We start from the raw sequence: 26536 nt of genomic DNA, 5'->3' as shown, positions 1-26536 counted from the left end.
ACTTGTTTGACTTATCGATGTTGTTCGTTCCGCTCAGAGGCGAGGGAGATGAGGTGCTCGCAGGGATAGAAAAAGGCGAATGTTTGGATGAGGGACTCCAGGGTAGGGAAGAGCAGACGATACCGAGAGAAGTGTGGTGAGTAAGTTTTAAGCTGTAAAGAACAATAATCTGCTATGAGCCTTGCTCTAAATAACATTCTTATTTTTCCTGTTCCGAGCCGGTCTTGCGATTTCATTTTTGCCTAAACACCGCTCTACCGTTTCATGCCAACCCATGTCTTCGAAAGCCTGTTTCCTAGCTCCCGTTAGCCTTTCAGCCTGATCTGTCTCTCTCCCTCGTTTGCTGGCATCTTTTCGCTATCTCTACCTTTACATTATCTCTGTGTTTCCTTCCATCGACACCCCGGCTTGATTTTGCACTCAGAAAAAGGCATGGCAGTTGTCTCTGATAGTCGCCATTAAGCTTCTCCGCAGAATCGTTCTTGCATTATGAGGCTGTGATTGCAGACTGCACACGATTCGTATTAACCCTCGTAACCTCTCGCTACGTAGTTCAAGTTGCGAATCGTCTTAGTGTCTTTTAGTCTTGCTCACTCGCTCTCTCTCTCTCCGAGTCCTGCCAGTTGGATCGCCACCACCAACATCGTAAAGGCAAGGCAACACCGTGGACAAACACACTCAGACACAAGCCCAGCGGAGAGGTAAAGTGCACGGTCACTGGCGGAGGAAAAGCGAGTGAATGAGAAAGAGCGTGCTGGAGAGAGGATGAACACAGAGAGCGAACCGTCATGACGTTGTGGTTATGTCATCGGAATCGTTCTGCGCTCCTAGTTGGCGATAGAGGGCTGGGCAGATGTGTCACAACACATAATGTGGATGTGCCTCCCCTTACATGCTCACCCACTTAGATGTACTCCCTTGCTCCTTTCCAGCGTGACGCAGCAGTTCTCATGCCCTGTAGTTACCTCACCCTTTCTGTCGTAAGCAACGGAACATCTACACTTTGAAGAACAAAAAAGCGGCAAAATAGAGCTGACATAACCCAGATTACAGATCAAGATTAGTACCCGTGTTCGTTTTGCTAGGCGCTTGAGTGTCTTTTGTGTCTTTAATTTATCAGGTGCATAGTTTGCACCGCTTGTTAAAACACAGAAGGTAAACAATGTAGAATGTTCCATCATATCCTATGCGACAATACAAAAACATTTTACAGGTCTAACAGTAAGTCCTAAACTTACTTTTAGCTTTCATGTGGCTCAGTGGTTAGACCATGGAGCTAGCAACGCCAAGGTCATGGGTTTGATCCCAGGGGAGTGCACAAATACAAAAATCAAATGTATATTACAATGCAATGCAAGTCGCTTTGGATAAAAGTGTCTGCAAAATTCATAAATGTAAACCATAACATACAAAAAAAATCGTACAACTACTATTTAAGCAAAACAAACACCTATCCATATTGTATATAAAAAATATATATGTATAGTTATTTACATGTATACTTATGTATACAGTAATTAATAAACAAAACTTCTTTATTAATTTCAGTTAATGTTAAGGATGGGCACGAGTACTCGAGTACTCGGACGCGACAGCGACGATTGCTGATGAAAACGATGATCGTTGTGTTAAGGGCTGGGTGATATATTGTTCAGTCAAGTGTAAAATGCTTAACGGCAAGTTTAATTCATTATCATCTTACACTCTGTATACACCGCACGTGAGCAGAGCGATGCAAAGTGGAAAAAGCAAAAAGAACCCAATCAAGGCGTTTGTTGCGGCTCTTCGCGCTGCATCTCGGGGGCAAAGAATATCTGTTTATAAAGGGTTCTAGTGTTGTATTCGGGCCGCTCGCTCAAGTTCATAAAAATGTATTAAAAACGATCGCCCTGTTCTGCATCAATTAATTTCAACACAAATGTGAAGTGAGACCACAACTATCAGACAGACGAGCATAAGAGAATTTACCGTCAGACAATGACAGACAGAAATGCGACAAGGCAGATATGATGCTTACCTCACGCTCACATTTCTTTTAAATTTTCACTGTATTTTCAAAAACATTGAAAGTGAATTTTATCTAACAGCATTGATTTAATTATTTACTGAATCTTGTCATAGTTTTATCAACATACATTTTCATATAAGTGTTGTAATTAAAATCCTTTTGTCACCGTGAAGGACACACCCTGCACCCTCTAATGTCTAGCCGCCAATTAATCAAGTACTTGTTTTTCAAACTTGTCCAGTACTCGAAATGAAATATGATCAAAAATGCCCTATCCCTAGTTAATGTTTATGATAAGAAATATTATTTTTTACAAAACCAAAAAGTTGTATCTGTTTACATAAGTTAATGCACAATGATCTCCCATCAACAGTTTGTAATAACTAACATTAACAAAGTTGTTTGTTTTTGTTTTCTCATTGTAGTAGAGTAGGCGGGGCGAGACCGTGGTTCGAGTCCGGTGAGTAATTGTGAATGAGCGCCAGCTGTGCGCACACCGGCCTCGAATCACGTAGGAGATGGGAGCATATAAAAGGAACGAGCGACCGGACCGTCGAAGAGAGAGGACCGGGCCCGAACTTGTGTTATGTTTGTATTTGTATTTATATTATGTTTTGTTCGCCGGCGGTCGTCCGTGAGGGGCCGCCGGCTGTTATATTAATTTATTAAATGTTTAAATGTTTGCCGGTTCCCGCCTCCTTCCTTCCATTTTATTGAGATGTATTACACTCATGTTATCTCATGTTAACCTCGATGACACCAACTGAAAGATCAATGTAAATACATTCTTGGCCCATATTATCGGCTCAACAAACTATACAAGAAAATCTTCATTCCTAAGAGGAACCGCACAAAAGACCCTTGCTCCTGCATTACTCTAAATGCTAGAGTTGTCTTGTGTGTTTTAAAATACGAGAAAACTTAAAGCAAGCCACAAACATACACAGTCACAAGCAGTGAAAAAGTAATAATCACTAGTTACAAATTACATATTCAATAATGCAACTAGATTATTGTACAAATTATTCTGTCCAAAAAGTATTTAATTACTTATTACCAATATATTTCTTTATCTTATATCAACCTTGATTAGTTAAGTGATTTAAGGATAGTCATGAAACGGCTCTTTTAATTTATTCAAATAAATAAAATAAATAAATATACATAAAGTAGTATTACTAACTGACCAAAGTATTACAAATGTGAGAATTATATATTAATTATTCACAGATTTTAAAGTTAGACTTTTGAATATGTCAATTCCACTATTGCACAGACATATTTTACACAAAGTATTTAGATTAATTACATCAAAAGTAACTGTAAATAAAGCTGCAAGCAGCAATTGCTGGGTCAAGCCCTACAAGGGCACAAATGGAAATACATATGGACATTTCTGATGATTAGTTTCTGCAAAGCAGATATGTGAAAGCATTAAGAGCTCAATATAATTATTTATAACTTTTGACCACAATGCATTCTCCGCCCCTTCGTGGCTTGACCCCTAATTACTTTACAGAAAAAAAATGAGTAATCCCTATAAGTAATTATTAAATCACAGTAACTAATTACTTAGTAACTAGTTACACCCAACACTGATCACAAGTCAGTTGATTTTTGATCAAAACATAAGAGACATTGGGGATGTGAAACTTCACAGAAAGACCACAACGATACATGGAAAGGTTTGCAATTTCAACATGACCCGAAAGAAAAAGATCATTGCTAAATGCTCTTTCTATCAAGTTGTAACTCACAAGTGTGTCTCTGTAAATGTATAAATGTAAACGTACAACGAGGTTTAATAAATTAGCCAAAAACCTAATTTGCCCAAAAACAAACCCATTTTTATCAAACACGAATTTGTGAACTCTTAAACAGCGACACATAACAAAGGCATTCATAATTCTTACCAGGAACATTCAGACATAACCTATGTTGATTCAAAACGTGCTTTTTAAAATTCTCAGATTCAGAGATTCTCAGAAAAACAATGAGTAACATGTTAACCCTTATGCTGATGATACAGAATAGCACATGATGATCACTTTCTATCTTTTGGTTCATCAGTCTATGACTCATCTGTAGCTCATCATCACACCTCTCTTATACCCACCCACAATCACTAAAACAAAATCACAAAGAAATCAGCTCTCCTACACAAAACTACCCACAACAGAATAGAAACACATTCAAACCCATAGGAAACATACAAAGTAGCACGAATACTTATTCCACAAGCTGGAATGCAAAGAAATGTGCAAATCATTGTGTAATGTATACACATTATTACAGTACACGGCTATTTATTAAGAATTTCAACATTTAAAACACAAAACCCAAGCACGAGTAGTTCATATATCCACAGGGAACAAGCACCTGAATAAACTGGAATCAAATCAAGAGAGAAATGAATTGATCTTTTCTTTTGTTCTGTTTGGCTAGTATTCCAAAATGCACAAATTTAAGGATATAAAAAAATATGACTGGAAGATCTGAACACACCAAAACACAGACAACTTTTGTCTCCTGCAACTAGTCCTTCCAAACGTTTTCCTCTCTCATATCATTCACAACAACAACAGAGAAAAGACACACCCTTCCTGTTTATTAATCTGCTTCCTTCAGTTTACAGCATTGGACGAACTCTCACATACACAAATACAACATGTGCAATAAAATAGGTGACCGGTTAGTAACACTTAACGCTTTTTAAGAATTTCATACAGTTGCAAGCGAGAGCACACACAAACCATCGCACATGTGCACACAGCTTAGGGGTCATTGAGTGCATTATGTCTGGGACAGATCATGAATACCCCAGACATTCATTCCAGATCAAGATACCAACTTCTGTTTGTTAGTATGTCTGTACTATTCGTTTCATTTTCCCCATCTGCTTGGTAATTCCCATAGTGTTATTTATGTAATTTTCATTCTTAATATCTTTATATTGTTCTCACCCCCTCAACACTTTCCTCCCATGTTCTAGTTTTTCTAATCCTCAATTTGTTTTGTGTAAACCCAATTCTAGGCAATCCCTGACCTGATGCTTGGGGAGGTGTAGAATGGATGTAAGTGTGTGTCATAATTCATTGTGCCCGACACATGGCACATGCAAGTCAGTACACACATCTCAAATGAGAACCCCTCCTCATTTCACCCCACAAAGAGAAAGGGAGGGAGAGACAGACAGACAGAGAGAAGGAGAGAAAGTGAGAGGGAAGCAAAGCAGAACAGACATAAGGAAAGTGGGGGAAGGGAGGAGCGACCCTCATCACTCAATAAGATGGTGGGAAAGGAGGCGGTATGGGATGGGGCATGGACTGAAGAGTGGTCTTTGTGCAAGAAGTTTCAGAGGAGAGTAAAAAAACAGGTGAAATTCGATGAGCAGGGGGTTCGAGAGCCAGGAAAAGCAGGAAATGGCAGAATTGCAGAAGACAAAAGCTTGAAAGAGAAGAAGGACGGACAGAATTGGAAACACAATCGCGGTGAAGGAGATAGATGGACAACATAATGCAGAGGAAACCCGACACATAAGCCAGGATAGGTTCATTTCATTCTGCCTTCATATAAACCACTGAAGCATCGGCTTTGAATATACATTTTAAATGTTAAGCATCCCAGTTGCGAAAACCATACTTCATAAAACCTCATTTCGGCACAGTTCAATGACAAAAGAAGTCCAAAATGAGAATACACTCTCTTCAGCCCTACACGGTGGCTGGTTGCCAATCTTGTCTCTCTCAGGAGTAAGGCTAAGATTAGCTCCCCATATGTTCAAGTCAGGCGTAGCTGTATTTAAAGAGCCAGAACCTCTTTGAAAACCTTACCAAGTGGACTGCAGCATTGCATGTCCTGTTTTGTCTCAACCTTTCTTTCATATACATTTGCCTCAACAGACCATTATCCCTGAGCTGCAGGCCAAACTTCTAGTAATGAATAAATAAAATGATACTGTACAACAGATAGGTCAAGCAATAAAAAGCTGCCCATTCGTCTGATGAATAAGTATGTACAGAATAAAAGTCAATCCAGGGTAGAATTGACATTCACCGTGGGTCAGGGATAAGATGAAAAGAGAGATAACACGCCTTTATTGAGCTGATGTGCCACAGTACATCCTGTCCATTCATTTTTCATTAACTGCAGTAATGCAGTCATCCATTCCACAGGAGTGGCAAAGCCACAAGCCACCGTGAAGGACGAGCATGTGTGTTTATCTCTACGAAAACAATATTTTGTTGACTTGGATATAAAAAGCACGAAGGCCAAAACTGAAAAGGAGATCCAAACATGGATTTGACCAAACCAAGCTGCGCCATGAATTTATTTTTTATGTCTAACGGAGACATATTTACCATTCGTTTTTCACATGCTCTTGTATTATCTTTAATGCATCTCCACACAACCGCAGTTTCAAGTGCGTTTATGATGGTTCAGCACATTAATATTTCATCAGAATGACTTCCTTGCCATGGAAACAAGAAGCTGCAACCATTTCTCTCAGCTGTGAAGATCATATCAGTTTCCAACCACCCAACATTTAGCAATAAGCTGTCACTTATACACAGTGTACGAACATGTTTAACCTGTTTTGTAAGGCATCCTGCGTAAATACAGTCAATGTTAACACACACACATACTTTCTATCTCTACAAACGTTCATACACAAACCCTTTTGTTATTTAAATACTAAACAGGATGATATGTACATGATGTTGATGCTAGTTTAAAAAGAAATTTTCACATTTCAATCTTGACTGAAATATCAATGCACCATGATTAACATCTATTGTTTGTCTAGCTCTTTTTTCAAGTTACAGAGTTCAAAAGCTACAGCAGAACAGAATGACCTGATTATTTATAAACTGTGCATTCGGAAAGTTGTTTTATTTTTTTAAATAGTATTGCAATTAAATATAAAAAAGTTTTAAATTTATAAAGAGTGTAAATCTGTAAATCTGTAAAAAGTTAATCTTAAAATTTTGGAAGTAAAACATTTTGCAAGTATCATTGCAAAACAATTAATAGAATTATATAATCACGCTCAGCTAGTTTCTGTATATCATACAAATTTATGGTATATTTCACTAAAAATTTTACTGTCGAGCAGTCCAATGGACTTTGGAACGTTTGGCTAGGTGAACAGAAAAATAAAAACAGACCGTGTGATGTGACGCAAACAGTAATCTTAGACTGCAGCTTGTGTTTGGTTTCAGAAAACGTATCATGCTGAAGCGTCAGTTTACAAAAAATACCAACGGGCATTACATTTTTACCATCCATCTTTCTCGAAAGTGAACTGAATTTTTGTCTAACACACTTGCTGTTTATTTCACACAGTGGCAGCGCTATGGTACAACCAATCTATGCATTAATTCATTTTAGGGTCATAATGTCTATGACAAATCCACAAGCAGCGGCATCATTTCAGTTGCAACGATTGAAATAAACCAAACGACATCCTGCTTTTTGCTTTTTAAGCTTTAAACACTCACTAACCAGATATACATACACACAAATATCCCATCACGTGAGCCGCCTCAGGGGCAGGTCTGAACTATAATTACAGCGGTGATGTCATCTGTCACTCACTGTTGCTGCAAAATCTAGGTCAGCGTTAACCCTTTCCCGTCACGCTAGGGGATTCCTCGCACCTCGAAACGAACCATTGCTACACACTTTCCATGACCTCTTTAATGTGGTCGTTCTTTCCAGTCTTTTAAATGAAAAAACTGGGGTGATGATGTACTTTGCTCCATAGATCAAACACGCAGGGTAAAGCACAGTCAGCTTTTATAGTCAATCTCAGAGCGCTTTCATGTTAAGGTTATCCCCACGATTTTGTTACGTCAATCGAAAGCCAAGCCAAAGGAAGAAATGATACACAGAAACAACACCTCTTCTTCTCTTCAAGGAGCCTTGAATGACCTTCATATTGCCAGGTATCGTTTAAAATGACAATTTTACCCTACAGGGTAAAGCTTAGCAATTATATAAGAATAAGACAATGTACGGAAGAACATTAGCGTCACCACGTGTTAAGCCACATAGTGACAGTACGTTTTGCATTATAGCCAAATGCCTTACAAAGCTTGACAATGCCAATCCACGGTTTTCACAAAGTATTCTGGGAGCAAATAAACGTGACAGAAAGAATCCTCTCACAGCAAACTGACGATTTGTGGCTGAGAGCCACTGATGTGCGAGAGAACAGGGACGTGATGCCCAACTGGTAACCAAGCAATATTTCAAAACAATATTTTGGAGACCGAATGTAAGAATTAAATATACGTCTGTGTGAGCTTAGGTAAGCCTCTTAGTGTGCGCGAAATAAGGCTTTGGTGACAGCAGACAGTCAACTTATCATATAATCAAAATAGCAAATTAGTTGGAAAAGGACGGTCACAGACTACACAGTGTGAATGTTCTGTCGTGGCTAAAGCTAAATCCGGCATGGAGCATTCGAAGCGCAAACACGGACACTGCCGGTGCTGGAGAGACTGTCTGTGTTATTTTACAGGAATAAAATGACCACAGCGCAGTGGAGATGATAACACCTACAAATAAAAACGCATATACTCTGACAATGTCGCCGCTCACTCGCACCAAAGCTCTCAGGCCCTGTTGAGTCTGTCTTACTCTGACGCTACATGTTACTCCATAAACACTCCGCCACGTGCTAGCTCACACAAATAGGAGTGTCGTCATCACGCATGCGCGCTCGCGTGACCCATTAACTTTTACTCTCTTTACCTCAGATGACTGGAAACTTTGGCAGTCGCGCCCGCCACTCTTTCTCCTGGGCCGGACGCAGCGCGAGAGAGAAAAGTAGAAGGACTGACAGACGGACAGACAGAGCGAGATAGAGCCAAAGAGAGAGAGAAAGGCCTCCTCCTCCTCTCCCCTCTCTTTGCCAGGCGAAGTTCACGCCTCCCTCTCTTCCAATCAGCGCTGAGCCCGGGTCCCTTTAAACCAGAGCCCGTGCCCGCCAGCCCTGCGCCACCATCCTTTCATTCTTATTTCTGCCTGGCATCTTACGACGCATTACGACATGTTACTCTAAACGCCCCCTGATATTGAACTGGGATTGCGGTATAAGACAGACACGAAGGCCACAAACACTAACTCACACCTGCGCACACAGGTGGTGCAGCTGTCGCTTAAAATCGAAACTGTCACACTCCATCTGGGTACGCAATGAGCCTGTTGAGTCATGCTAAAGCACAAATCGTCAGCTTTAAATGTTGAAGTATTTAGAGCCGTGCTCGTAAACCAGGCGATATGAAGAAGATCAAATACAGATGACATTTGCAGTACGGCGCCAATTCTGTAAGAGGATACGTCTATGGACAACTTGGCCAAGGTCAGAAAAAATAATTATTTGTCTCACCTCTTTTGCCAGGTTTGGGGTGACGGACCGAGCTTTTACGTCTTCAAAATATTCCACCTGCCAGGTCGTGCATGGAATAAAGGAGAATGAAAACATGCATTCAGAACACTGAACAAGTGGCATGAAAATTGACATACAAACAACACGTACAATCATACAAAGGCTGTAATAATAATTCATAACAGCACAGATCTTTTTATCCTTCACTGAGCTTTCAAGCTCTTATAACATAAGATGCTTTTGATTATGACAAGATCATTAACACATAAAATAGAAAATTACCAAATGATTCTTTACGTTTAAACACAATTCTATCAAATATAAAACATACATGAATATCATAAAAAGACATTCAACAAGGGAGCTTAAGCCGGCTATCTGTTTTTGACCCCATACATTCTATAACCCAATGCTGTTCAGCTTCTACCCCGAGCCCCCCCCTCCCAAGAGAATAGCCCCCAACCCCATCTGCCATGACTGTCCTGTCCGTCATTTGTTCCACTGCTAATAAATATTTACCTACTCAGCCTTGCTGTCTTCGTGTGCTGTTCTCTGGTGGCAAGATGTGTCCCCATCAGAAGACCCAAACCATTGTCTCTACGACCCTCTCTCTTTCTCTTTCTCTATCTCTTTCTTTTCTTCTCTCTCTCTCTCTCTGTCTGTTTCTTTCTGGTCTCTGTCCATTCAGGAAGCCATCTTGTGTTCTTAATCCTGTTTTACATTAGCTCTTGTACGCTCTCACCCTCCCTGCCTCTCTCTCTCTCACTTCCTCCAATTCATGGCTCGACCACATACACACAGGAGCATTTTTTTCAAAGGCAAAGCGATCGCTATCAGTGCTGCACTATTGCCTCCTCCCTCTTTATTTTTTTTTCAGGCCCCCCTTCCCCCTCTCGCTCGTTCACCAAACGAAAAGCTAACAGAATACGTGATGCGAATGCTCTTCCTCCCCCCGCACTCGGCGACCCACGTACTCGCAAACACACGCGAGGCGACGTCACGCCACAGATAGCTCACAAAGAAATGCTGTCCACCAATCGGAGGCAACTATGCGGTCTGCTGCTAGGGTGAAACAGAGAGAGACATATAGAGAGCGGGCTTGAGGGCGGGACGTATGCAGGAAAAGAAAGAAAGGGGGGCGCGTGCTGTGAACAATGCGTGTGCATGTGCGTTTATGAGACTGTAGCCGGACAGAGGGGGGAGGGTCTCTCTCTCTCTCTTGCGCGCTGTGGCTGTCAATTATCTAACCCGGCTCGCCTTCCTTAAACAATGCATCTGGAATGTGGTATCACTGAGGGCCATCTGCGTCTCGGCTGGCTGCAACAACTGGACTGGACTGCGCACGTGTGCGCTGTGTATTTGGTGCCGTAACACAACAGCACAACTTTAAAGACAGAGAAACACATTGATACACAAATGGCCAATCCTCTTTAGCCAGCCATGGACAACGGCACCACGTGTCTGACACACATGACTAAGCAAGACCAGCTGCGGTTCAAAAACACACACAAATTTAGATTTTTATGCCTACAACCCAAAAAGTAGCTTGTTATATACGCCAAATCAGAATGCGACACCATTTATATATTTACATCTTTTATGCAGTTGGCACCGCAAATATCATTTAAAGGATTAAAAATACTTTCAGCGTTCTCTACAGTTGTTAGACACTCTGGATTGAATGACCATGTGATGTGTGTGTGTGTGCATACCACACATAGTTACGCCGGCTAAAATACCACTACAGAACGAAATACTCCATAGAGAAGTGCGAGTCATGCAAGACGGAATGCAACCTCTGCTGGCCAGTCCCAAAAACATCTAGCAGACCAAACAGTGAGGTTTGTGGTCATTTCGAAAACAAGACACTGATGTAATAATCGTCTGCGAGTCACCGCCGTACGCACGTCCATTCATAAAGTCCGTAAGCAGAAAATAGCACCAACATTACAATGCAGATGTAACATCAGTTTAACCATGGAACATCCGCATTGCTTTGATCGCTTGGCTTCATTTGACATAACACTTCATGCTTTTCCTCTCATTTCTCTAAGCAGAGCGTAACCGAGAGGAAGAGACGCATGGTTGAGGAAAGCACGGGATGGCACGTTCTACACTGACGGCTTACGAACGAGAGGACGTTGGGTGACGCAGCAGTTGTGATGTGAGTGGATTACGCAATGTGGAAGTTCCAGCAATACCACGTTCGTGTGTGTGTGTGCGTCTGCGCAAAGAACACGAGAGCGGGCTGGCAGTAACCACAAGCCTGCAGAAGGCTGCGCTGTGGGACAAAATCGTCATTGAACTATTTAAGTGACGATCAACATGAATGTAATGTCGGGAAATTAAATCCAGAAAGGCTAATTGTTGATGTATGTAGCACCGAGATACGTTGCTGTGTTAAGCGTAAGTACAATGAATCCTGTCTCGCTGATGTTATCTCACGGTTTGCTTTGACAGAGTCACTGGTTTGCACAAGAGCCTTAGCGTTCATTAATCTAGTACGCACGGTCTCGCGACAGACCAGGTGATTCATGCGGTATCAAAGCAAATTCCCTTTAGGCTGTCTGAAAATGGTTGTAATCCTACCTGTGACCCTTCAACCCACTTTCACACGCACACGCACGCAAACTCACACACTCGTAGCGGGTTCTCGTGATAAGAGGAACTAGAATGCAAAAGCGTCATTAGAGCTGCATTGTTAATGATTTCTAAAGGTCTGTGTGTGTGTGCGCGTGACCGTGCGAGTTTAAATGAGGGTTGAGACATCGTTGTACTAACAGAAGGATTAACAATCCTAATTAACTCTCTCCTCCCCCATTTCTCAAACAAAGGCCACCCCAAAGTGTACTAATCCACATAGAGTTGCTAAAACCCTTCTGCAATTCACACACATTTAGGTCAATGTATAAGCCAAAACACTGGCCTGTTAGCGATTGACAATGGTCAATGTAAACTTATCAATTATAATATCTGCAGTGCCCTTAAACTATTTAGGGAATAACACTTTGTGTAAGCGAACTGGGTGTATCTTATAAAAACCTGTCAGGACTCATTAAAGGAGTAGTTCACCTGAAATGAAACTTCTAACTTTATTCTCACGTCATCCAAGATGAAGGAGTTTTGTAGTTCAACACAAACAAATAATTATATTAAAATGCCATCGTGTCATAAGGGATTTGAGATTCAAAGATATTTAGTTGCTATGGATACACAACATATTGATCACTAAATACGAATCGTAATCCCTTATAAACACAGTTTCGCAGGAGATATAAATGAAGCCAATTCGGTCGTTTGTATAACTTAAATGACTGTTGGAGCTTCAACATTTTGGATCACGTATAAAAATTAGCATTACAAGATTTTAACGTGAAAATTGCTTGTTTTCAGCTATTAAAATTAGTCGTATAAACCAGGGATGGCATGAGGGAGAGTAAATTAAGAATCATCAGATTTTGGTTAACGATTGCTTAAATATTACCTTGACGGGAAAATATTTTTCTATTACCGTAATGCATCTAAAATATTTCTAACTATGAAGAGATTATTTATCAATAATTGTGTTTTTTATTGTTATCATGTTTCATTGTGTTAGTTAGCAATTTTTATTTATTGTAACAACCAAACTGCAGTTTGATATTACTTTGAATAAATCGTTAAGAATTTAAAAGGCTGTGTGCTGGTTGTTTGTTACCTACTTGTACTTGTTTTAATGCACACTACTGCATTTCTGTGTCTATTTAGTAACCTGTACTTAAAGAACCTCTCTGTTCTTCATAACTCCGTAACGTAGGCCCGTGTTTGACATCAAACGTGTCTTTCCTGCGAACGAGCGATGTCTATGCAGGTACTGTTGCATGCAAACTACGTTGGTAGAAAAACACTTGTTCACAGCAAAAAACACCACTTCAAATAAAGAAGAAAAACATATGCAAACCAAGCACAATGTTAGCTTTACAGAACAAAGAGAGCACCACATTTACTACTTTCTTACTCTCAATAAAATAGATAAGATGCATCTTGAGGACTAACACATTATTTTAAAAAAGTACCATACCCCTAACACTATCCGATCCAAACTATGCTTCTTATTGTACATGAAAGAGACACCAGACCAGCTGACGGTTTGCTGTAAACTAGACAGATGTTAGTCTTAGTAAGAGTTCCTCAATTGCATTAGCAATGAACAGATCAATTTATGGGCTCTGACGGCCATTTCTTAAGTGCCCTCTTTAGTGTGCATCATCTAACATTGACGGTCATTTTCCAAACAAACCTTTTCTCAACTACACAGAACACAACATAGAATCATTTTGATCAAAACCGTAATGTTGTTCACTGTCCTAACAAACAGGCTGTAGAGAGCCACGGCAATTATTCTCGTTCAGCGAATGCTTTGACTTTATTTGCATTATTGAATGCTGCTACCTGTCATGCACACTGGGTGTGCATTCAATCTGACTTGGCGCAAGCTGTGATTGGTGGAGAGGGCTATAATGTGATTTGGTTGCCAGGCAATGGTGAAGTCAGTCGGTGGTATAGTGCAGAGGTCAGCTGTAGAGGATAATGAAATATAGCCGGTGTGGACACTGTAGTACAGAAAGATCCGTTGTTCTAATTCTCTCAAAACAATTTCTGATCCAATTTGATGCAAGTGCACAAAATCAAAAGCCTAGAGGTAGATTTTGTGCACATGTGGGATTAAATGGTGCTAACAATTTGTTGCTGAAAGTGTTTTGAGACTCAAACTCTGCGGTTTCTAAGTATTTTGTGATTTATCAATGAATGTTTTACTGCATATGCGAGACTCCCAAGAACAGATTCTTGCATCGATCTCCTTCGTGCTCGGTGAAGTGAGCAGGGGAAGATGTTGAGATGGACTAGGGGGATGGGTGACCCCGATGCATACACACACAATGTTTATATCTGATCCACCAGATTCTTTGTCTAAACTTAACTAGCAAATAAAATCAGTTGTGTTGTGCAACATTTCACAGTTGTTGTTTTACCTACCGTAAATCACAAATGCAGGTAAAAAAATAACACCTCACCAAAAAAAAGCATGATCTGACGTATTATTCGTGTCTCTGGTTGAACCATCATATAAACCAATAAAAGTTAAACACGATCCTATTGCATATAGAAGTTGATATCAGAGTACAAGAAACATATATGGGTAGTTACCTTAAATGTGTCCAATGTGCAAAAAGTTTAGAAAACAAACTTTTTACATATCATGTTATTTTTATATTATTAATATCTATATTTATAATATAAAATAGCATAATAGAGATTTATCATCATTTTCTGGGTTTTTTCTTCAGATTTTTGCTGTCATACCGTAGGACACATGCATGGTTTTATTTGTCAACTACCATATCCAAGAATACTCGGATATCAACAGCTCCACATCTACTTTACATTTTTATGCATTTGGCAGATACTTTAATCTACAGTAATTTACAGTGTATCCAATGAATACGTTTTTAATCTGCCCATGCGTTCCCCGGGGAACAATCCCATGATTTTGATGTTGCTGGTGGCATGCTCATCCAGCTGAGCTATAAGAACACCTGCTCGTCTATCTCGGATGCCAAACGCTAGACTCATGACCCAAAAGCTCACATCCTACTGGCCGTTAATTTTTCCTCCATGGGAAGAAAAAACTGTAAATGATGAAAAAAGAATGCTTCTTCGTTGCCGGGTCAATTTTCGCACCCGGTGTGAAGTTGTCCTTAGGAATGCATTGTTTTGATTTAAAGGCTTGTCACAGTGAAAATCACGCCTGGTGTGAAACGAGTTGAATGAGCTACTGAAATGATTTTGCAGTCTTTGAAGTGATCAGGCATCCACGTCCATTTAATTACTGCTGGGCTTCTTTAGCTAAAATTTAACCAGAAGTCTTGCATACCAAACCATGCATTATATGGTCAATAATTCAGTTAAAAAAACATGGAGGGAGAGCCGGTTGGTGTGTGTGTGTGTGTGTGTGTGCGTGTGCCTGAGTGTGTGAAACAGCATTGTTGTTTCCTGTCATCCATCGCATGAAAGGTCCGACTCGGTTCCACAGAACAACATGGACACTTTTCCTTTAATTGTCCTCTCTGTCCTGAGCTTCCGAAAAAGGCCTTCTTCTATAGCTGTCCATGGTATCTCTTTATCCACTGCTTTCAATTCTACCCTATCTGGTTCTCTTTCTTTCTTTCTCCGTCCCTCCCCCGCTTTCCTTCCTCTCCTTTTAGGCCATAGGTCACCCCCAACCCCTCCACTGGTCAAAGGTCAGAGAGCAGAGTATATAAAGTAAGCACAAAGAATTCTCCGCGGTTACACTCTAAACCTGCTCAAACACACGGATCCAAACACCTGGGCCCCATGCGAGTGCGCTGACCCTCTAAAGACAGAAAAAAGAGAGATACCCTCTAAGCTCTTCAAGATGCAGCCGAAAAGACTGCAGGCTCATACCACTAAAGATAAAGGGATAGTTTGGCAAAAAATAAAAATTATTCATTAGTCAATGAGGTCCAATGTTCTTTTGGTTACAAACGCTATTTAAAATACATTATTTTGTGTTGTTCAGAAAAATGAAACTCATATCGGTTTGAAATCACATGAGGGTGAGTAAAATGTTCAGTTTTGGTGAAACTCTCCCCTTTACAGTTAGGGATTTGAACAAACCTCTGCATATATTGCGTATATACGTATGTTGAGATGAGGTTTACTACTACTCTTCTCAGTAATCAGACATGCAATTTTTACTGTTGTGAATGATAAAAGAGATCTGTTTAATTTGGGCCAATGAGCCATCCAGCAAACACCCTGCACTCCCTAACAACCACTTATCCTTACTCACCCCTTACCCCCAACCACTCATAAAATACACTTAAATTCTCAAAGAGCACGTAGCAACTGCAAAACAATGCCTTATAACTTTGCGGACTAGTACCTCAATACACCAGCGCATTTTACATCAATCTACTTTAATATCTGTTTCATAATAATCACCATCAAAAAAGGCCAAAAGTGGATTTCTATTTGTCCAACAGACCTACAGATAACAACTCTGTGCAAAAAACACAGCATATGAGTAGCCACTGAGAAACTTTAGAAAACTGGCCTTTATCACTTTCTTTATATCGTCTGGTCGTTAGAGTCTAGGCAAGAATTACAGGTTAAAAGTAAACATGTTAGGACAGGACGGGAGTGGAATGCGTTAAGGTGAACCAATAACAGGTAATAGACAGCAGTTGATGATGGCAGCACCACCCTTTGAGTGTTGTAATGTGTTTCCAATAGTGTTCCTGATGCTCAGCTGGAATAGCAAATGTAAGATTGTTTCTTAAAGAGCATTCAAACTAATAAAAGTGTGAATTCCTGAGTGCACTGTATGTCGTTTTAGATAAAAGCATCTGCCAGATGCACAAATGGGAGTATTTAAACATGGCTATAATGCCGAAGTAGCATAGACAGTCTCATATTTTACCTCCCAAGGGTTTTTCCTCCTCTTCAGCTCATCACACTTTCGCAATTTGCAGATCTGGTGCCCTATCTTTCTATTCAGGCAGTTGGCGCAGGTACCACAGTTCTCCTTTCTCGTGCAAGGTCCACACACACCACATCTCTTCCTCTTCTTCTTCTGTGGTACAACAGGTTCCATGAGTTCCTCACCCTCCATTTGCGGCAGGGAGAAGAGACCCGCTTGCTCATGCTCAGACCTGATGTAGGCGGCCGCAGGAGACACCACCCTTGCGCTTCTGGCCCCAAGAAAAACTTTGGGGTCCTCCTCATCCAAGGAGAACTCATATATATCCTGGACGGGAGGACCGGGCCCTCCTTTCAACTTGTGCATACTGAGGGCCCCACTCTCTTTTTGGACAAGAGAGTGCTAAAGGGCGCCACTAATGGGTTAAAAATATAAAAAGGTAAAAAATAAGGTTTGTTACACCACAACACAGAGCAGTCCATAAAGCATGTGCTGTGTTAGGGCCACGATGGTTTAAATAAAGATCACAAAGGGATGAGAAAAGGGAGGTGTTGGGGCTTTGGGAGGACGTTCCTTCTTTGAGGAGACAGTTTTGGGTTCGATGTCATTCACCGGCCGGTGCAGGAACGTAAGGAATGTGTCCGCAGGTGATGGAGAGCATCTCTGTGTTACCCGCAGACTCAAACCAGGAACCAGATGAGGTCATGGCCACTGAAGGGAGTTTGGTGACTGTGTAATGGAAAGAAATTAAGTTTTAGATTAAGCATAGTCGTTTGTAATAAAGATCTGGTAACATGGTATGTCACTGCTTGTCAGTGCTAGTCCCCCAGCACTCTAACTTGTTTCGGAAAGTTTTTTTTATAAGTTTATCTCTGTGTCGTCACAGGGATCCTATTCCTTTTATTGGCAATTTTCCCGGAAAAGCCTGGCAAGGCGAAAGAAAGAGCCCGCCCACGAGCCAACCGACGAGTGAGACACGCTCACCATCAAGATTATCTGCGCTACGTCAAGATGGGCTGTGCTGCGCTGCAGCTAGTTACTCTTGCGATAGCGAAGTTTAGGTGTGTCTGTTTGTTTACGGCATTTCAGTGATGGATGTTTCATAAACGGTGGATATAACGCTGGATTTGGAGATCATTTGAAACTGATAGATGGCGGGGTCATTGTCTTAAAAGATGCTGGACATGAACTGCACGAGGCAAGTCAAACTAAGTCATACGTCTGTGTTTTGTTGGCAATCGGCGTATGCGTGCATAATGTAAACAACGCGAAGGGATTAATTTGATGATGTGTTGCTTGCTTGTGCTGTAGTTCCATCCCACTCTCCCCATGGTCCCACCTCTAACAGCTCGTGTTTTTCTGGAGATAATCGTACAGCTGTATATCCCTTTTATAAATTGGATCAAACTAAATACTCTTCGAAGATACAACGTACGCAATACTAATGCATAGGCACTCGAGATAAATATGAGTTCGGCAGAAACTGCCTGTGATACGCGATCTCCAAGTATATTTAGTTTCCGACTGTGAACAAAAATTTGTCTGAGGAAAAAATTAACCAAAAATTTATGTTCTTAAATTAGGATGATATCAAATATTTATAGTAATAATTGTTGACCAAAATGGCTATTATAACAGGTATATAAATATAAAATGTTCTATACAAATATAACATGCTCTATTATGCAGAACACATAAACTATATATAATTTTCATCCAAGCAATTTATTACTTTTGTTAAAATTACATTACTCCATCTTTTGTTGATTTACAATGACTGGATAACAATCACAATAAATAGTAAAGGTTTAATACAAATTCAACATATAGACCTGTTCAAAATCTAACAAATACAGACATATGACATTCTAAAGCGGTTCATAATGCCAAGATTCTTCAATTTTCTAAATCAGTCATATTTTGTTGCGCTTCATGGGAACACTAGTCTAGTTATACACTGAACATCTATTGATCATAGTGCAGTCTGGTTAATGATGTGCAGTGCAAAAAAAAGACCAAGACACAAAGGTGCTACGTGCGAAATGTGAGAAAATGCTCGGTTAGAATGGCGAATCCCCATGAGATATCTCTACGCAAAGCTCTTTGTTTTCCCTATGTGAATGCGGGACTTGCGCTCGGTGCTCTTTGTTCAGCGTTTGGAGACTCCAATCGACCGTCAATAAACCCAAATATTTTACTAGTAACTATGGGTCACGCAGCTCACGTATTGTCTAGCGTTATCTATTGTATTTAAAACAGGCGTTAGTCAAGCGAGTTTAACGCATCGTGAATTGACGTCACACGTTTATTTGATACATTATTTGTACAATAATCGTTACGGGGGAATAGCGCACAACCGAGGAATTCCCTCGGTGTCGCTTTTCATGTTTTGATAGAGAGTTTGTAGAGCGATTCATATTAATACTGTAGCAAAAAAATAATGGAAACCTCCCACTTCTCTTCCGCGAGCATGACTTTTTCAATTCAATATGTCATTTCAGAGTATCTAGATCTGATAGACAAACTGTGCTGAATTAACAAATGGACGTTCATTCTTTATTCAAATCAACGCGTTTTAATTTTTAATGCGCACTATAAGGAAAGAAGTAGCTAAATTGCGGATGTAATACAGTAAAAGCGAGGAAACAAAAATGAAATTTGATTGAACAGTATTGAACTATTGTGGGTTATTATTTTAGGGCAATTAAAATATCAGTCACTTGGCTTATAAACAAACGTTATAAAAAGGAGAAATTCAACTTGAATAAAGATCGTGAGGTACGGTTTTTCTACCTTTGCTTTAAAGCCTTCTTTGATTTCAAACAACCTAACTAGTTAAATAGCCCGAACCGGCCAAATACAGTCAAGAGTGCTGCACGCGCTCTTAGACTTGAGCACGTGGCTCTTCATGCAGCCGGGCGCTTTAACTGGCGGCAAAATGTGTCGAGTTCAGGAGAGGTGTAAAACCTGCGAGTTAAACTGAGACACATACACGCTCGTATTAGCTTTTCCGATTTATGTTGACAAACAAGTGACAGTTTTCCTTTGAGAGGTGAGAAAAGCGACACATCAGCAAGGCCCCCTATGTATAAAGACAACAACACCCCGGGGCGCGTTACGACCAGTAGCTCTGCCTTCGCGTATACGTGGAATTTGTTACAAAATAACATTAAAGACTTTTAAAGAAACCGAATGTTACATTTGTTACACGTTCAATACACTGTAATGACAGTTTTGTGCGTTATATGTTGCTGATGCTTTCATAAGTCTTGCTTATCGTATCGTTCAGTGTAAAAAAGTTATCTGTAAAAGATGTGTATTGCGCTAATGGCATCATTAGGGATGCAAAAACTTACATTGCTTTCACTGGAGAGAATACACATTGTAATCATTACCGGCAATTGGTTAGTAATACTGTCCATTAGAAAGTATCTACAACAAAAGTGTGAATAGAAATGTGTAGGAAGTAATACTTACAACGCGATGGAAACGTCCTCGTTCTCTTCAAATCCCATTCGTATATCAAGGTTTATATATTTAAAAGTGGAAATAAAGTACATGCTTACTTCACAAAAAAAATGCACAAAGCGTCATGATGTTGATTTTCGATCTAAAAAAATCATGGCATAAAGAATAAACGCGAAAACATAGTTTGCTGCGAGCGTGAAACAATTATGAAAGAGCCGAAACGTGACATGGCGAAATCTGTGCGAAAAGTTGCAATTCATGAGGGGAAAGACCCCATAACTTTCCACAACGTATCGACTGTGTACTCTGTGTAAGTTTTAGAGTTAAAAGGACGATGAGGAGGAAGGAGTTGCGGAGTGAAGTAATTTGCGGAGTGGAGTTCACAAAGTGCAGCGGACGGAGGGGTTAAACTGTACTGACGTCATCGTGCAGCGACTAGAATTCAGTATTCAATAACATCTTTAAACCCATGTTTATGTTACATTACGTTGCCTACCCACCCTGACCATATATTGACAAGTTAATATCTAGATTTAGATAGTTAAATATATGTATTTCCAATAATTTATCATAAATTATTCTTACATATAATTCTGACTGATCAAGAGATTCAGGATGCCAAACTTGAAGCTATTTGTTTATTCATCAGTTGATAACTGTTTTACAGATAAACTGTTTACAGTGCTAAGAAAGAAAAAAAACACACACATCACAACATGAACAGAAGCTTGCAGTCTGGTTCAAATAGCAGTATCCTTAAATAAACTATATATCAATATATCCTTAAAGTAGTTTTGCACTTTGAATGAAAGGACAGAATGTGTAATTGAAGCTGTTAGTTTACAAGTAATAATAATGTTGCATTCTGGGAAAACCGATGAAAACTGGGCATTCAAGCATCATTTATAGTGTCATAAGAGTCCTGGGGTCAGTTAGATTTTAAATAGGGTGATAATAGTGTAACAAATGCCAATAAAAGACTTGAGTTGTTAACTTGTGAAGCGGAACTGAAATGTCCAATTCTGGTTCCGAAAAGAACTAGACCAAATAAAAAAAATGTTCAATCTTAAAAAAAAATTTTTTTATGAAGTTACACTGCACAGGATCACTTTGAATGGAACCAAGAATCAGTCTGTAATAGGATTATGAGAGTATTCTTCTGCAATGCAGAAATAAGTCACCCATAGCATCATTTTGCAGTGGAGGAGAGCAGAGATCAATACACAGCAGAACACCGAATCTCATTAAGAAATCGGACCATGTTAAACATAGATGAAATATAGTGTTGAAATGAAGGACGGAGGTGCAAAACAAAAAGAAATAAAGCAAATACCATGAAAAAGAAGAAAGATGTTGCCCATCTTGAGCAACTGCAATTAAAAAAAAAGCTGCAAATGGCTGAATGTGATAACGTAATTACAACACTGATGTTTGTACAGTCATATTCCTTCCAACAACGGCAGGCAAAGTCTTCAATGAACCAATCATTTTCCTGAAATAATCCCAAAATGTTTTCCATGTATCTACTAAAACTCGTTTCCTCTCCTTTCTTTGCTGTAACCCAATTTATTATGGAACGAAACCAGAAAGAAGTGGTTTAGGTTCGGACCTGGAATTTGCCGGCTTTGGTCATGTATTTGATGCCTTTAAAAGGTTTGTACTTCTCACCATACATGTCCAACCTGTTTACCTTCAGACCTGTTGGGTGAGAAAGCAGAACACAAGGCAGTCATTAACACTGTGTTTAGTATTATGTTGTCTAGGAGAAATCACTGAATCGTTGATGAATCAAAATTTGTCATTCAGTGTTATGTGTAGGTGCAGCTGGCGAACCATCTATATCACACAGAAAACAGCTACCCCGTGTGGTCAACTCATGTTAGTGAAACAAATGTGTTCCCAATAGCACATTATTGAAAGCCACCCATCCACATTTCTTTAGTCTCCCAGAAATTACCAACTGAGGGTCATTTCCATGTTCACACTAATTTGTTTCTCAATTATTTTCCCAAAACAAAGGCTCCAAGATACCTCATGTTCATTCAATATTTTAACAGACTAATTGTTTATTTTTATACCACTGTGGTACTTGAGTCTAATAAAATTAACATACACCGATCACTGTTAACCTTTTTCAGATAATGTAATACCTTAGATGTTGCCTTTGTCCTTTGTGGTAATGTTTGGTGGCTTACAAACGTGAGTGCCGAATCAGTTTTGTTTTATTACATGCATTGGACACTGCTCCACGTGCATTTTTCTTTGTTGAACATACAGGGCAAATAGCGGATTTTCTCAAACGTCACAGTAATTCCACACCTGTGATGACATGGCTGCGGCACCACGTCCTTTGCGTCCCCACACATCATGTATGTCCTCACATGTCATCAAATTGCGAATGGTTCGTGAGATCGACCAAGTTTAATGAGTACCTATCGAGTCCTAAAATTTAATTATTGGCCAACACCGATACGCAGACAACCAATCAGAGCATCTCTATCAATGGTTTTTATGGTGTGATGAGTGAGAGATCCAAGGTACCTGAAATGGCCAGTTGCTGTATCTTGAACTGGATGTTGATTGATGGGTTTTCGTCCGGTTTGGATGCTCCAGTCTGGAGGCTCATTGAACCCTTTAAACTGGGCAGTTTCTGAGGGTTAATCTTACCCACCTCCCATGACAAAAGCTGTAGACATTAACAATTCATCACTGTTATAAACATAGACAGCTCCTGCGCCCAAAAAAGTTAACATTAAATTATAATCAGAATTTGGCTGATGCTGTTGAATAAAAGTTTCCATGAGAAATAACAAAATGACCCAGACTGACGTTTTAATACAAGCGGTACAAAAAAAAGCGCCATTGTAAACTGTGCTCTTGTGCACTGTAAACAAAAACAACACAACCATATGAGAAAACAAGAAACAGAAGGTTAAATGTACCTTGGTGACGGGATCAAAAGTGTACGTGCCCTGTGAGGGAGTGAGGTTGGCATTGAGGACACCACGGGGCAGCTGACTGCTCACCAGCACAGATTCAACAGCTTTACCCATTGTCTGCTTCGGGCCGAGAGTGAGCTCGAAACGGCCCTGAGAACTGCCTTCTCTAAAGCTGATGTTATGTTTTACATACACTGGGATGGCCACCAGGCTACAGAAAACAGCACAAAGAAACACAGAAGCTATCAGCATCAATTAGTGTATTCAAACAGTCATCAAAAACAGTATATTGCTTGACCTCTAATATATAGCATACTACAGATAGATAAGCAATGGAATTAACTTTGATCATGAGAAATATTTCAAATGAATTCCTACTGTTCATGTTGATGATATGTAATGGGGAACATTTTATCATTATCTTCGCATGACATTTAACACAAGGCTTTGACACAAGTGGAACGGGTCTCACTTCTGAGAGCTCACGTGGTAGGAGAGAAGACGAAAATTTCCATCTGGGGGTATGAAGGAGAGGATTCTCTCAGCCTCCCAACGTTTAAACCGCACGCAGGGGTGAAAACTCACATCATCGAGCAGCCGAGGATTCTATAGGAGGCAGAGTGTAAAAGATTGAAATAGAATCATGTGAGAAAGTGGAAAAAAAAAATGCACCATTTGTGACATTGACTAGGCTGACCAGATGCTTAAACAGAGAGCACATTTTTTTAAACGGGTCAGTGTTTTGTCACTTTTCTAATATTTAGTCTAAAACAATAACAAAATGTATTCTACCGAAAGGTGGTCCAAAAGTAACCGGAAATTACCTGGTGTACCTAGAATATTAAAAGTTCCGATTTACCATAAAGGACAAGGTGAGATCAGGCATTCCCGTAAGTTTCACACAGGCATCTACTACACCCTGGATCTCGGCTGTGATAGTGGAGCCTTAGGAAGAAAAACAAGTAAAGGTATGATAAAAACATTGCTTGGTCATCTAACAGCAAATCAATCTTTTTCTTAAAGTTATATCTAATAAACATTGAGATACTACTTCAGGATAAGATACCTGATTTGTCTATGATAGCATCAATCTCTTCAATCACGTCAAAGTAAGCTTCATTGTTAGTGTATTTGACACCGGTGCGCCGCCATGGAACCACCGACAGCTGTCCTGTAGGAAGCTGCTCCCCAACATTAGTACTTCCTGTTTACAGAAAACATGGAAGATGAGAAATAAAACAGAATATTACAGACCTGAAAACTAACAGGAATTTCATACACCACACATAAATACCTGTGATGGTGTTGACCACTGTGCGAAGGATGGTTGGAGGCTTGATAAGTTCTTTCAGAATGTTTGATTCAGTGGCCAGAGGGAAGCCATTGTCCAACATCTCCTCCAGCAACTCATAGACCACGACAACATTGTCTTTGATAGCTGCCTCCGTGCATACCCCAAAGTAGTCCTAAAATATCAAAAATATAGAACGTTTTGATCATTAGGATTGACAAAGGACACTGATACATCACATAATGTTGTCAATTAACATTAATAATTAAACTAAACCGGCTTTGCTAGTGTGCTACATTAAAAAAGGATACATTAGCTAGTTTGCAATTATGTCATTTTCGAAAACGATCCCAGCTTTCGACCTGTCTGTTTGGTGGATCTAAGACAGGTTTGTAACTGGCCACGAAGCTAGTTCACATGTTAAACATGTTAAATCATTGCTAAAAAATACAAATTTGAATGTTTTATCATAACAAAACAAGTATGAATCAATAAATAATAAAAGCATTACGCAATTACTTCATGTACTGTGTTCGGGCCTTTTTCCAGCAGGATTTAATGGTGTTCTATTGGTTCACATCCACCAGAGAATATGCCAAAAACAGAACACAAAACATTTCCAGAAGAGACCCAGACGATTAAAACCAACTCTCATTATAACCATTAAATCAATTAGATGGTTTGTACCAAAGATCAACTTGACCAACATGAGAAACCATTTTATAGATGGTAAAATCCATGTTTGTAATATGGGACCACGGTGATACCGTTTGATACCTTGGACTAGCATCACCCTTAAGAAATGACTATGTTTTTATTATAATCAAAGTGAAGTGGATGGTGGATTTGTTACTTTAGGTATTGCCATAATCCAATCTTTGTATTTCAAAGTATTACTAAATATCATGGTTAAACTATATATAATCCTGTTGAAAAAACAGCATATGCTGGGTTAGGTATGTTTTGATGCTGGTTGACCATCTTAAACCAGCTAAGGACCTGCACATGAACATCTTAAAACAGCATCAAAACATACCAAACCATATGGTAATCCTTGGGTAATATGGGACATATCAGGGTACCGTGACATTGGTAGAACAGATCAAATGACCGAAGCCTCAAACCTGAAATGTGTCGACCACACGATGAAGAAATTCGATGACAAAAAGTGGCGGGACCTCGCTCTGTATGACAGCCACGAAGTAGATGCGATGTCGGAGGACGTTTATGAGGTAATGATGCGGGGTAGGGATCACCGGAGGCACGTTCTCCGGTTCCGTGGCGCGTTCCAGGGCCTCGAAAAAGTAATCGCACACGGACCGACTGACCACAGACTTCCAGTGCTTCTCCAAGAAGATATCACCCGACGCGTTGACCAGAAACAGACTGTGGATCATCGTGACGGCTTGCGGACTGAAGTAGGTTTCAACAAAAAAATGAAACACAGGTTATAATTCTGTAATAGGCAATAACAATGATGACGTTTTGTCCCATACATACACGATCAGATCTGAAACCTGCTCTGGCGTTCAGGCAATGATCGTAAAGAAGCCTGCAAACACCATCACGGTAAACTGATAGGGCGTTGAGCTCATTTAATATTCCCCAAACCTATCTGGTTACCTGCTGGAAGAATAGGTTTAAACACAGCCAGCAAGTCTGTTACATCCGCATCCCTGTATCTTTGCATCCATATTTTCTCCTCCCCTCGCGCATCACAGGACTGTCTTATGACAAGCCCGGTGAGGATTTAAAAGGTTCATTCAATCTACAAAGGCGATTTATTTAAATGTGTATATAAGCGAATGGTTAAAATATAAGGTGTATTCAATACTCACGATTACTGGCTTTTAATTCGTCGGCCACTTTCCGAGATTTTTAATAAAGCAGCACCAGAAAGGTCTCTTCCTCCCCCGTTATTTTGCGACGAGAAAATACATGATTGTCATTC

At 40.0% G+C, this 26536-nt stretch overlaps 2 protein-coding genes across 8 annotated transcripts in view; both read right to left on the bottom strand.

The window, feature by feature from the left end:
• Positions 1 to 20670, bottom strand: part of tet3 (tet methylcytosine dioxygenase 3) — a 44442-nt gene extending 23772 nt beyond the window's left edge. Inside the window, exons 1-3 of one of the 4 annotated variants that reach the window (XM_056745048.1) lie at positions 20365 to 20670; positions 16888 to 17616; positions 9405 to 9461 (exon numbers count right to left, since the gene is read on the bottom strand). In XM_056745048.1, the coding sequence (XP_056601026.1) occupies positions 9405 to 9461; positions 16888 to 17253 (423 nt within the window). In that variant the 5' untranslated portion in view covers positions 17254 to 17616; positions 20365 to 20670. Of the gene's footprint in view, positions 1 to 9404; positions 9462 to 9923; positions 10358 to 16887; positions 17617 to 20364 lie in introns of those variants that run through there. The other 3 variants (XM_056745050.1, XM_056745051.1, XM_056745052.1) reach the window with 3 other exon arrangements.
• Positions 20671 to 20979: 309 nt separating this feature from the next.
• Positions 20980 to 26520, bottom strand: ap3m2 (adaptor related protein complex 3 subunit mu 2). Of its 4 annotated transcripts, none has more exons than XM_056747364.1 (10): positions 26424 to 26520; positions 26086 to 26211; positions 25710 to 25998; positions 24589 to 24760; positions 24361 to 24498; positions 24154 to 24239; positions 23767 to 23900; positions 23298 to 23505; positions 22897 to 23041; positions 20980 to 22053 (listed from the first exon to the last, which is right to left on the bottom strand). In XM_056747364.1, exons 3-10 carry the CDS (start codon positions 25980 to 25982, stop codon positions 21953 to 21955), a joined length of 1257 nt encoding a protein of 418 aa, XP_056603342.1. In that variant the 5' UTR covers positions 25983 to 25998; positions 26086 to 26211; positions 26424 to 26520; the 3' UTR covers positions 20980 to 21952. The 4 variants fall into 4 exon arrangements, with proteins under 4 accessions (XP_056603342.1, XP_056603343.1, XP_056603340.1 ...); XM_056747365.1 differs by having other exon boundaries at positions 26086 to 26208; positions 26424 to 26501; XM_056747362.1 differs by lacking the exon at positions 26086 to 26211 and having other exon boundaries at positions 26424 to 26508.
• Positions 26521 to 26536: the final 16 nt, after the last annotated feature.

Source organism: Triplophysa dalaica, chromosome 4, assembly GCF_015846415.1.
Source record: "Triplophysa dalaica isolate WHDGS20190420 chromosome 4, ASM1584641v1, whole genome shotgun sequence".
Lineage (NCBI taxonomy): Eukaryota > Metazoa > Chordata > Actinopteri > Cypriniformes > Nemacheilidae > Triplophysa > Triplophysa dalaica.
The sequence above is the reverse complement of the archived record's forward strand: the minus strand, read 5'-3'. Positions and strand labels throughout refer to the sequence as shown.